General features: G+C 41.1%; 2 protein-coding genes across 3 annotated transcripts in view; one reads left to right on the top strand and one right to left on the bottom strand.

Annotated features, from left to right (window-relative positions):
- The window catches only part of JADE1 (jade family PHD finger 1), a 154723-nt gene extending 153597 nt beyond the window's left edge, over window positions 1–1126 (bottom strand). For both annotated transcript variants that reach the window (XM_082237602.1, XM_082237601.1), the window contains exon 1: window positions 679–1126. The gene's annotated coding sequence lies outside the window, so the exon portion shown is untranslated. The remainder of the gene's footprint in view (window positions 1–678) is intronic.
- Window positions 1127–1229: 103 nt separating this feature from the next.
- Window positions 1230–11337, top strand: PGRMC2 (progesterone receptor membrane component 2). The gene is made up of 3 exons (XM_082237768.1): window positions 1230–1688; window positions 8242–8397; window positions 9428–11337. Exons 1-3 carry the CDS (start codon window positions 1319–1321, stop codon window positions 9523–9525), a joined length of 624 nt encoding a protein of 207 aa, XP_082093894.1. The 5' UTR covers window positions 1230–1318; the 3' UTR covers window positions 9526–11337.
- The last annotated feature ends 2258 nt before the right edge of the window (window positions 11338–13595 follow it).

Here is a 13595-nt window from a genome sequence, read left to right as displayed (position 1 = left end):
AACAAGTCTGAGGTACTCCTAGATAGAGGCTAGTCAAGAATCTTAGAATTAGCTTAATAGGACGCCCCTTTCCATGACCAACAAGAGAAACTGTTTTCAGCAAGCACTTACAGAAGGCCTCTGGAGCTTGTGACCAATGCTTTGGAGTGGGGAGGTGTTAAAATAGGAAATCCTGTTTTCTCCTGGGAATGATGTGGTGTGCAAAGCATGTCCTGTGGGTACTAGGAAATTGGCATGTTTTGTTCATTTATACAGCAGCCATATAACTGCAACTCACAAAGCAAACAAAAAACGGTAGAATACAGTGTTAAAGAATAAAAACTGGGACATGTTGAATTAAAAAAAATCCGAAGCGCAATTAAAACAAAATACCATAGCGAAGAAATGTGGATTTCGGTGAAGGATATTTTTTGGGGGAGGGGTTGCTTATTTTAAAAAGAAGCCCATTAGGGAAAGGGTTTATGCAGCCACTATGTATTAAAAACAGCCTGCTGGGTCAGTCCAACCGCCCTTTTAGTCCCTGCGCCCCTGTTCTCACAACGGCTACCCCAATGCCTGTGAGGAAGCCCGCGAAAACGAGCCCTCTCTCCAGCAGCTGGGACGATACAGAGATTCTGCCTCCTTCAGCCAGCATTTCCCTCAGGGCGAGTGTTAACAAGTCTGTGGGGTAGGGCCTACCTGATTTTTCATTTTATTTGCACAGAGCGCCCCGTGTTCTTAGGTGCAATATACCACTGACAACTCATGACGACGCTCATGCATCTTCGCCATTGTGAAGGCAAAAGAAATTGAAAAAACGCCTTGAGGGAGCCTCTCGGAGATAAGCAGCGCCTCACCGCCCTGATTTTACAATCGATAAGGGAAAGGGCGGGGGAGTACAGAAGCATGTTTATGGCGTCGACGAGCCCCCTTCTCTCTCTCCCCCCTCGAAAAGAATATTCTAGTCCAGCGCCCGCAACGCGCGCGCGGCATTCCTCCGTCGGCACCACGTGAGCGCTAAGAATTTATGAGGGCGAAGACTCGCTCGCGCGCGGACGCCACACGCTCGCACACACATTCTCTCTCTCTCTCTCTCTCCAACCAACCCCTCCCAGGCGAAGATTCCCCTAAGGTGGAAATCTGCCGTTGGGTAGCCGCGTGCGCCTCTTTCTCATTCGTTCTGCTGGGCGCGAGCTAGCGTGGGTGACGTGTCCTTACCAGTGACCAATTGGAGCCCGGGCGAGGCAGAGTCAGACGGCGCCCCGCCTGCGCCTCCCCGCCTCCCTCCCCCGTCGCGGGGCGGAGCGGTTCCTCTCAGGCAGGCGCTGGCTGGGCAGTGATGGCGGACGATGGGGATGGGAAGCTAAGGACTGAACAAGGAGGCGGCGGCGGCGGCAGCAGCAGCCCGGAGGAGACGGCCGCCGGCAGCTGGCTCGGGGGGAGCGGCGGCCTCGACATGCTGCTGAGCTTGGCGCTGCTGGCGATCGTGGCGCTCGCGGCCTATCGGCTCTACAGGCGCTGGGGCAAGAGGAGCGGAGCGGGGGGCGCGGCGCAGCAGGGCCTGGTCGACTCCTTGCCCCGCATGAAGCGGCGGGACTTCACGCTGGAGCAGCTGCGCGAGTACGACGGCGCGCGCGCGGCGCGCATCCTCCTGGCTGTCAACGGCAAAGTCTTCGACGTGACCAAAGGCAGCAAGTTCTACGGGCCCGGTGAGGGGGACGGAGGGGAAGGGGGCTAGCGGGGGAGGGGGCGGCATACATGCCTCCTGGGTGAGCGACGGTGGGACAAAGGCCTGGAAGGCGGGAGAAACGCCCTCCCCCCAAGTAGCAGGTGTAAGTAAGTAAGTGGGAGTGGGGAAAAGGCCCGCTTTACCCACCCACATGGGTAGGTGGAGAAAGAAGATATAGCAGGCTCCAGACCAGGCTGGTTTCCCCGGCCTTTTTTTGGGGGGGGGGGGTTCCAGGGCACATTTGGAGGCAGGGAAAGTGCCACGGGCACCACAAAATACCCATTTCGCAGAAGGAAAGCTGGTGATCTCCTCTGAACTCTCCCTTCCAAAACAAAAGGTAAACACACACACACCCCAAATAAAATGCAGACAAGGAAGCAGACAGCATCTACACAGAAACAAGTAGCCCACACCAAACGAAACCGAAGAATGCAAAATTTAAAATAATTATTAAAAAAACAACAACCAAGGAGGTAGGGGGCCTTGGAGAATATGAGGGATTGTGGGCATGCCATGGTGCCCACAAATACAGCCTTGGGCACCTAAACTTCAGTCCTAGTTTTGTTCACACATCTGCTTTACTTTCAGACATTTAGTCCCTTTTGAATGCACATTTGCCCTGGAGTGAACAAGCTGTCTTTGGCATATTTGCTTCCCAGATTTTCAGAAATCCCGAGGCTGACTTATTTCCTTTCCCTACACATGTAATTCTCTGGATTTTGATTAACTAATTAGAAATAGTTCCAGCCTTTTACAATGTGAGTTGGAATCCAGTTTCATTTTATTAAGGTTTGGATATTTTCTCTTTCTGCAAGTCTCTCAGCAATTGCAATGATAATTGGGCTGCAGTCTTACACATAGTTACAACAGAATAAAGTTTATAATAAGCTGACGTGGAGCTGTGGACTTAATCGTATACTGGTCCTAACCATGTACAGATAAAGGCTTATTGGTTCATATCTGTGCAAAGTTCTTGGCAGCTAGAATAAAAATTGTCTTGCTTCTGATTAGATTTTGCCTAATATATATTAAAGGAGGCAGGAGATTGGCAATATATAATCCAGTTCTTAATATGTTTACTTGTAAGTAAGTCCTTCTAAGTAGCAGGTTTAATAATTAAACATTATTTTATTTAATAAGCTCACAGTGATCTTTTGTGAAGTATATAGTAGGTAGTGAAGCAAAAAGTAGGGCAAGGATTTTTTTAAAAAAATCATTGTACATAGAAAGTTAATAGTTAGAATAGATATTTCTGCAGTTGTTTATTTTTAAACCTGCAACCTGGTTAAAGAAATTTACAAATTATAAGACTTTGGGGCTGCATTTTTTTAATTAAAAAAATTGCGCAACCAATGGGGCATCTGTGGCCCTCCTGATGTTGTTGGACTTCAGTTCCCATCTGGCGGGGAACAATATCTGGAGGTTCATATATTCCCCATCCCTGCTGTACTCACTTGCCTGGGGGTCAGCCACATTGAAACTCTAATTGCCTTGGTTCTGTGTACACACAGATGTGCATACTGTAAGTGAGTTTGTATAAAGTTAAAAACTTTTCCAAACACAAAGCATAGACAATGTACACATAAGATGTAGTAGGCATGCTAGAAGAGGCATTCTTCTGTGTAAAAGAATTGTGAATACCTCTAAAAATAGTGTTGCAATGTGTTTTGAAGGTAATTTTAAAAGATCTGTCCATTAATCATGATATTTTAAATTCATTAAAGACCTTAATTAAGTGGTTAAACTTGGTGGCGCTGTTTATATAAATATCTTGCTGACCACTTACGCACTGCAAATGTGCAACTTGTGCTGGTGAAGTAAAACAGTGGTAATGTAGGTACAAATAGATAACATGCCATTTGGGCTACTAAACCTTTCTCCCTGAATACTGGAGTCAGTTGTGAGAATTCGATGCTGGAATAGGGGTCTATTGTGTCTTGCATTGTGCTGAGCATTGAAACTAATCTTTTCCAGCTCTCTCTGCAGGCTATATACTGGCCACAATATGCTAACTATCAAGTAGGTATCTTGACATTTTCACTATCACACAATACAGCAGTCCAAATCACAGTGATCCCACAACTGAAGAAATGAATCTCATTTTCTCAGCATCAATATGTTTTTGATATTTAATAACAAAAAAGTACTATTAGAAAACTAATTCTTAAACTATTATAACTTCTTAAAGAATAAGCAATATGTGTATCTGTTGTGTTGTAAACCTTCCTGGAAAGTACCTTGGAAGACTCCTACAGAAGATCTTCAGCCGTCTAACATGGATGGGTCACTAAATGAATTATGAATAAAGGAGACATCTTTTATAAGAATATGCTTGTCCATCTAGCACTGAAAGAAGTGGTGGCTTATATACTTGAGGTTAGAATATGTGACTTCAGCAAATCAAATGATTCTGAGTCCAAAGCACAATAGAGACTGGTAAGCACTCCATGTTGATGGAGATTTTATTTCTTATATTTTGCCCTTCTCATGAGAGTGCAGGGTGGCTAAAAGCAAAGGGTAGAGTAAAGTAAAAGCACACTACAAAGTATAGCAGTCAAGTCAGCACTAAATTAGAGAAATACCATATAAATTATTCCACTCTTACTAAACCCCAAAGGCCTGTTGGAACAAATAGGTATTTGGTTGCCCTCTGTGGGGAACAGTCTGAGTGTGGTAGGGAGAGGGTTCCACAGTCAGGGCAAGACCATTGAGAAGGCCCTGTCTTGTGTAGCAATCTTCTGGGTCAAATTCACCGAGGGTACACTGCAAGCTAGGCTTCCCCTGCAGATCTCAAAACAGGTTTGCTGATACTAGGGAAGGCATTCCTGCAAGTACTTGAGTTCTAACCCATTTTTGAATGCTATTGTCTTATTGAATTGGACCTGGTAGGCTAGCACAATTCTGTCATGTTCTCTGTCATTTACCATTTCTTGCTGCCCTGTACAACAACTGGACAGTAGCACTCTGTGGCAGCTGCAGCTTCTAGATCATCTTTAAGGAAACACCCATGTAGATTGTGTTGCGTTAGTTCAATCAGGAGCTGTCTTAGTGTGGACAACTGCAACTAGGTCATCCTGATCCAAGAACACCTTTAATTGGTCAACTAGCTAGAGCTGGCACTCCTATCGGTGGAAACCATATCCAGGTACACCCCCCCAAAAAACCCTATGCACCTGTTATTTTAGGAGGAGTGCTACTAACAGGCCACTAGTTCTGAGACATGAGAATCACCCACTCAAAACACATCCAGCTTAATTAATAGAACACAATAAGCCAAACTTAGGCATTTCTCAACCTCCTCATTTCTGTAAAAGTCATGCTTATGCTTTTGAAGTCCATAGATGGCAAAATGTTTAGCTTTGTCTAGAATTTGCCTTTTTCATGGAATCGAAAACCTCCCTGAATTAACACTTCAGTAGCATAACAATAAATATGTGACAGTCTGTATTGTTCAGCTGCCCAGGTGATTTCTTTTTTTTGTAACTGCTATGATATTATCAGAATAGATTTGGGTGAGGGGTTTATGAACAATACGAACAGCTATCCCATGGAACTATGTTGTCATTGCAAAAAATGACAAATTTGAGATGAGAATTTTACTACTATTGTCGGATACCGATTTCTTTGGTAATCTTAACTGTTACATAGTGAAGCATTATTATGCTTTAAAATTTACAAATTACAGTATTTGTTAGGACAACAAATATAACCTGCCCTGGGATCATTAATCTGATGAACAGAGGCCTAGACCTTGATTACTTATTTCAAAGTAATCAAAAAAACAAAAGCAAACTAATGTCCCAATTGATATATCTACCATTGCTTGCCAGCAAACAATAAAATTGTGAGCCCTTCTTTCCTCTGCCTTTCATCAACATACCCATTTTGGCTAGTTCCACACATGTTAATAGACACTCCTAAACAGATGGAGAATGGGTGTATTTCTGGTTTCTAGCGCATACTATTTTAGTAGCAGTTAAGTACACAATTTTTTTTTAGGGATTCCAAGTACAATCATATCTAATGTGACTAATAAAGGGTATGTATGTATGTATGTATGTATGTATGTATTTAGCCACTCGTCATCCCTAGATCTCAGGGTGGTTCACAAGATAAAAATGCAATATAGTAACCACAAATATAATAAAAACAAAAATAATATAATAATAAAAACAAAAAGAAGCCATGCAGTTTGAGATACTATTCTCCAGGTTTCCTAGGTTTCAGATACTATGCTGTCCCCAGGGAGGCTTGCCTGGCACCTTCATTTCATCTCTTTAGGCACTAAGCAAAACCACTCTTCATCCAAGGCCTTTGGCTAAAAACAACTACAGTACAACCTTTTTTAACTGTGTGGAGGGGTATTGCTTTTGTTTGTTACTATGTTATTTATTGTTGTGTCTTTATATTGTAAACCACTCTGATCTTCGGTTGAAGGCTGATATAGAAATTTAATAATTAATAACATTTAAAAGACTTTACATGTACAAAAGGTGACTACTATATTGGGGTGCTTTCCTTTTGAGTCTACAGTCGGGGGGAGGGTTAGTGATATTTTTAATAACTTGAAACACTGCTGGAAGGTATGGAACTGAGGAGGAAAATTGTAAGGAGACTTGGAACAAAGTACAGTTCAAATCTTCAGCCTATGATTATGAGAATGATTATAGGTAATTCATTAATGGCATTTGGACCTATTAAAACTACACATGATTAGCAGACCCATATCACCAAAGTGCTGGAGAGGTGGTGATGAGATTGGATGCTACTGCTGTGTGGTGGATGTGTAAGATAGTTGAAAACTGCTGGAAGTTAGATTTTCATTATATTTTAAACAGACCTTTCTTAATTCAAAATTGGCTTTATTTAGCATTTTTCAGAACAACCCAGATTGCATTATTTACAGGACTTTTGTAAGCTTTGCCATGCTCATAAAATTTGTGATATCTGTGGGAAATTATATTCAAACATAACTATGCACAAGCAGTAGTTAGTGCATGAAGGGGTAAAGAACAACAGGGCTGTATTGCTGGATAGACTCAGCTAAGTGACACCCCCTCTCCTCCAGATCTCTTCCCCCCCCCCCGCATCATGTAAGTAAGCCATGCAAAAGGATTGCAACTGTACTTTGGGGGAGTTCCACTGTGCAAGTGGAAGTTCTTACATGGGACAGCTTTGTTGAATGAAACATTCAGTGTCTGTGTTGGTGTACTGATTTATCATTGCAGTTGTTTTTGAGACTATAGGTAGCTTCTTGGTATAGTTGTGTTTTTGTACTATAAACTATGACACTTAATAAAAATTTATCTCTCTTCACATTAAACTAGAGTTCTGTTCATTTTCTTTCTAAAACTTGGGTTTGTTTAACCCAAAAGTATAATAGAAAATGGTTATTTTCCAAGCATAGCAAGGTAAAATCATATGCTTAAACACTTTTAAGTGCATGGTTGTGAAAAACACTAATGAATTTAAGCCTTAGGATATGTATTTTATCTGAAATCCTAGTATTGCAATGTGGACAGAAGTTTTAGAAAGTCATTTTTGTGGTTGTAAGCTATTCTAAACGATTTCTGTTATATTTTAAATTGTTGTAACCTACTCTAGGTTACATATGTTCTACCATGTGATCTTGAATTCCTGAAGCAGTCCATTGATCAGATAATATGAGCCAATTCAGCACAAATTGGTCATATACTATTTCATCAGAATGACTGCTATCATTGTTATTAACCTTAAACCCTTTGTTTCAGTAGATAAGTGTATAATAGTGTCACAGTTCATTTGAATAAAAGCATAAAACTTATTTCCATAACTTGAATTTCTGTGCCTTTTTTAAAAAGTCATTTAGTAATTTTCTGGATGTTATGTAATCTTAAGAGTCAAGTTAAGCTATTTCCAAAGGTCAGGTTGATAAAAGTTAGTTGTGTTGCCAAGTTCCATTACAGCAATTTTTAAAGACTGCCAATGTCCCTAGGTACCAAGAAAAATATTCCACACTGCTTTAAATGTTTTGTGGCTTTGTTATAAATATATCCAGTTTCTTTAACCAAATTCTGTTCTTCCATTCATGTATCATTTGGCCTATATAGTCTTTGAGTTAGTGACCTCCATTGTTAGCTTGCACATTTCACTTCATTTGAACAGCATTTTGTAGAGGAAAGTTCATGTTTGTGGATCATTCAGCTTCTGTGTTAGCCAATGCTCTGCCCAAGAAAGGATAAATTTATATTTTGCAGTCCTGAGTAGAGACAATCACGCACTTTAAAGATGTTTGCACTCAGCCACTGTGTGACTAGCATTTGTCATGTATTTTAAAAAAGAAAATATTAAAATTGGGACAAAGGAGGCAAAGCAGTTTGAGTTACTGAATAAGCTTGTTTGTTCAAGCTCAGATTTATTAAACTGTTCAGTTAGCTCTGATGTTTGGCAATAATTAATCTGGAGTAGGGGATTATGAGAACACATCAATGTTATTCTGAAAGGATAATGCAAGTGAATGACTGAATACATGGGTCTGTTTTTTCTATTTTCAGAGGGTCCTTATGGAATATTTGCTGGCAGAGATGCCTCAAGGGGACTGGCAACTTTCTGTCTAGATAAAGATGCGCTTAGAGATGAATATGATGACTTATCAGACTTAAATGCTGTGCAAATGGAAAGCGTTAGAGAATGGGAAATGCAATTTAAAGGTAATGTTTAAATTCGGATATTCCTTTAAATCAAATGGAAAGTGAGTACTTGTAAAGGTGTTTCTCAATTATTTTGCAGAGATGGATATTTACTAAATTGCTAGTGAAAATGTCATGGTTCAGCTTATGTAAATATTCATTTAATATGCATAAGTATAGTGTATCTGTGTGGAAGGGGAGGTAAGAGACACCTTAATAGGTTTCCATGGCTGGGCACAACAGGACCACTCCCTTCCTCACAGTAGTGAAAATACTGGATCAGATGGGGATCAGGAGGATGTGGAGGCAGTTGGTTCTAAGTCTTAGTATACAGTTGCCTCTTGTTAATTCTGCTGCCACAAGCAAGATAAAAAATTGTGCTGGCTAGGATTGATGGGAGTTGTCATCCAGAGCATCTAGAGGACACCAGATTAGGGAGGGTTAGGATACCAAGTGCTTCTGTAAACATCAGCATTAGTCAAAGTACCTCTTGTGGGGGAAGGAGCTACTGCTGTGCGGGGAGTGATCACAGGGGTTCTTCCAGAATTCCAAAATCACTATCTCATGAGTTGCTTGTGTACCCTTCAGGGACTGCAGTACATTCTCATCATTGTAGAGACATTCTTGCATGGATGTTTGTGCAGGCAGAGCTTAGTCCTTGACTGTCAACAGTCAACAGGGGAAGGTGGTGGTGGCAGAGGCAAAAGCCACTGCTCTTTGTTAAGTTCACTTAACCTCTGACACTTGTTGCTGTTTAGTGAATGTGGGTGGACAAGTAAGTTTTCTGCCCATGGTGACAGCTGTCAAGAAGGCCATTTTTATTGCAGAAACACTAACCTTTCCATTGTGGGCATGTTATTTCCAGTATACTAGGATGTTTTTCAGGTAGGAGAAAGCTAAAAGAACGGCTTAGGTGTGTGTGAAAACACCTTTAATCATGGATATGAACTAAAAAAGTTAAGTTAATGGGTTGAGAGATAGACCAATGTTTATACAGATGTTTAATGTCATGTTGTAACTTTTGATTATAATACCTACATGTCTTTTTCAGAAAAATATGACTATGTAGGTAGACTGCTAAAGCCAGGAGAGGAACCATCAGAATATACAGATGAGGAAGATACCAAGGATCACACTAAACAGGAATAAACATTGTAAATCACCAAAGTCAGGGGCCTTTGGAACTGCAATCTCTTACTCCCCATCACAGAATGCCCTGTGTCCTTGGGTACAGTTCATCTGCTGCAGAAAACGACTTGATAGGTTTTGTACAAGAACATCATTACCCTCTCAACAAAAAATTGATTACTAGGCATTATTTGTGCTGCCAAACATAGTTTTTGTTGCAGTTTAACTGTAATGTCTGGAAAGGCTTCAAAAATGAAACGGGCGCAGGGATTTAAAATGCAAAGAAAACTATTCTTTTTAGCATGTTGAAGCCTATGAACAGTTTGTTATTTACAAGCTTAAGCGTTTCATATGCCATTTTCTACTTCTCTTGACGCTAAATGGAAAACCTAGTTAAGGAATCCCAAGTAAATTTGGCTGATGAAACATAATAAAATGAAAATACTCAAACTAGTTTGTGGGCCATTGGTTTCCATGGCAGAAAACTACTTCAGATCTCTGCAGATTAAAGGGTTTCAAATAGAATCTCCTGGAGGATAAAGGAAAATTTATCTGCAGAAGGTATCATCTGAAGCTTCTATGATTTTCCTTCCCCCTCAATCAAATCGGAATAATTGTGCCTTATTTCAACTTAGAGACTTGAATTGTTTTAAGGGAAAACCCCAAATGTGACCTGAGTCACTAAAAGCAGCATTGAGGACTGAAGTTAGAACATTCGGGTGACTGGAAAACATTGATGTCATTCTGTATATAGAATGTAAAGGAATACTCAGTGTTACTGCCATATATATATATATGTTAATATACATAAACTTAATTAGCAGTGTAATGGCCAAATGCACTCCCCTTTTGCTTTTTAAATAAACAAGCCCACCTCTTCCCTAAATTTAAGGAGCCTAGCCTCATATCTTTGAGAAATGAGGGGTGTGCATGGATGTGGGTGCTCATGTGCAAGAAATGGAGGGATGGTTCCTGCAGATACTGTAAATATGAATACAATTTTAATAAAGCATGTAAAATACCAAATGTGCTGTCAGAGTTTATGTAGATGCTATTAAGCTAGTATCGGTGGCCAGGACTCGTGTGTATGAGTAAAAGAAGAAATATTGGAGATATTAAATATTTTTGCACTGCTATTAAATAAAGCTTTACCCAGCTCATTTTTACTTAGTCATCACACTTAATTCACAACAGAAATGTGACATTCAGGTACAGTTTAGATGAATGAGAGCAAACAGGTGGCATATAACAGTGGAGCATATCTGTATGTAGACATGCTTTGGCTATTACTTTTCATTGAAGGTTGTCATTCCTTTTTCTTGGCATATTACAAACACAGCTTGTTTTTATCAATGTGGCAGGTGAAAAAAAACTTTTTCTTGAATGCATTTCCTGTAAATTAGTCAATAAAATAGCATTAAGCTGCCATTAACGACCAACACAAGGAAAATCATGCCATGCAGTAAGACAGCCATGTGTCGTGCATGAAGAAAACAGAGCTGTGATCTTCAAGCTATGTGATAATAGTGTGTTTAACAAACAGCATCCTCCTCCTGTCTAAAATGACCAAACAGTTCTGGACCATGCTCAGGTTGGCTTGTGAGTAGAATGTTCTTATGGTGTCAATAGGAAGTTTTTCTATCTGCTGCCCCATTTTTTAAAATGTGAACATGCTGTTGTCCTTTAATTTGAAAATAAGCCTCCACTGATGAGCCACAGTTACAACTCTTCCACTCTAAAAATGTATTCCATAATTGAAATAATGCAGTCTGTTTTGAGAAATGAACAATTTGTGTTCCTACTTTTTTTTAAATAAAGTGTTCTGTAGATACATTGCTAGCGTGCTGTGTTTGTCATTTTACATTCAGGGAAGCTGTTGGAAGGGGAGTAAAATGTTGGATTTAACATAATTTCCCTTTCTATAGTGGATGGAGGGTATCCTCAAATCAGTTGGTGTTCCCATTCCAGTAGGGGAGGGCTATGTTAATCAGACTTGTAATTGCCATCCTGCATGAGAGTGTGTCTCCCTAAGTTTAGGGATATAACAGCAACAATCTGAACAATTCAGAAATTGCAACCCTGAAAAGCAAAAATAACACAAGGAAACATGTAAGGCATCTCTATTCTTAAATAGCACCAGCAGAGAGCCAGAGACTCCCTTGACAATTCATAGCAGCAATAATCACTCCAAGTAGAATACCCTCCATCTACTGTAGAAGAGGAACTTCCCACAGTAAGTCCAACATTGTTTTCCTGTGGTAGAGGGTCAGATTGGATATTCAAAAACTGCACCCATCCATAGTAGGGTTTTTCACTGTGGCTCCCACTTTAAGCTGAGACCACCTCTGAAGACACCTTGGAAAGAACCATTTAGTTCACAATGACACACAACACCACTGATGATCGTATGACTGCCCTACAGTTGTCTGGAGGATTGATACTGAACTATGGTGGTATTTGCACTTCACATGGAATGAGCAATGGTCCTTTCAGGCAAGAGTGGATGCTTTGTAACACAGAAATGCAAGCTTTTTTCACCATTCTAGTAAAGACTTTCCTCCCACCACTACCAAAAATTCAACGTCCTTAGTACACCTACATTTTATCTTAATGGTCCAACAAGTGTCTGGTGCCATTTCTTCTTTGGAGGTAGCTGAGATGGCTCTGGGCCAAACCCAAGCCCTCATGAACCTTATGACAATCCAGATCTGAGCATCTTAACACCTGATCTCAGAGAGGAGTATTGCCCTCTTTCAGAATTATGACGCTGGAGAGAAGCTTCATGAGGGGAGCATCCACTATGGGAATCTTGGATCCTCCAAGGAGTCCATTGAAATGTAGGGCTGTCCACCCCCTGCCCATCTAGGAAACATTGCAGCATTGGGGTTCACTGTCCTTTTAATCTGCCTCATCAACTCCCCCAACCCAAAGGGAAGCGGGGTGTGTGTGGCAGAAATAGGCAAATGGAAAAGTCTGGCAAAACTTGGCTAATGCCCTAACCACTGAAGTTCAGCAGGACAGAAACTGCAGGAGGCCCTCTCCAACACAGGGTGACAGTTAAAAGCAATTTCCACAGCCCTATTACAGTATGGAAGGGCCAACCCATTTGACGATACCCTCCACTGTGGGAAAATTAAATTTTCCTGCTTCAATGCAGAAAATTAGCAAGAGCATCTCCTTGTACTTCCAACAAATCCTTATGCAAAGTATGATGAACATTTAGGTTTAAAGCTCTACTTTGATGGCTTTCATAAAGGACATAGTAATGGTTGGAGACCATTGTCACACTGTGTTCTTCCTCCACTCAAGTCATGAGGTCCTTCTCCAGGGTGCTTGAAGGGTGGCAATAAATCAAGAGTTGGAAGGGGCCCTGAGGATCATCCTGTCCAATATGCAGCTGCCCCATGAATCAAACCTGCAATCTTGGCATTATCAGCACCATGCTCTAACCAAATGAGCTATCCAGTGAGAGGGCTTTTTCAGTTGTGTCCCATCCTCCCCGCTCCACCCTCAAGTGTATGGAATACTTTCTCCGGTGAGGACTGCTTCGCACAGACACACGGACATCTTTTTGTCACCAGGTTAAGACTTCCCTTTTCTTCGCAAGCATTTGGTGGCATGTGACCCGGCTTTGTTAGTGTTGCATTTTGGAGTTTTTCAGTTGGTTTCTGTGGAGGCAGCTGGGGTTATATGATTTGTGTGTTGCATTGATGGTCATTTTTAATTCTGTATGCTTTGAAAATTGCTAAATGTATAGTGTTGGGCAGCTAACAAAGCATAACCTGCAGCTTAATAGTGTAGGGGGTAGCTCCCTATTCAAGCAACCATTTTAAATGAACAGGATTTGTCTGTTTCAGCAACAGAGCCAAGTTACTGACAAGATGCCTATTGATGGTGTTCACATATAAAGCTTCCTATGTAGGACGAAACAAGGTGAAGCAGCACCTTCCTCAGTACAAGCCCATTCATATCCTAAGATCTTCTTGGCACCCCAATGCTAGGAGATGTCCATTATGTGGTGATGAGGGAAAAGGCCATATCCTTTTGCCCAGCACAAAAATGCACTCTGCTTCTGCAGGAGGGAGTGTTCT

Source organism: Podarcis vaucheri (genome assembly GCF_965113315.1).
Source record: "Podarcis vaucheri genome assembly, chromosome: 9".
NCBI classification, from domain to species: domain Eukaryota; kingdom Metazoa; phylum Chordata; class Lepidosauria; order Squamata; family Lacertidae; genus Podarcis; species Podarcis vaucheri.
This window is presented reverse-complemented; position numbering and strand designations above follow the sequence as displayed.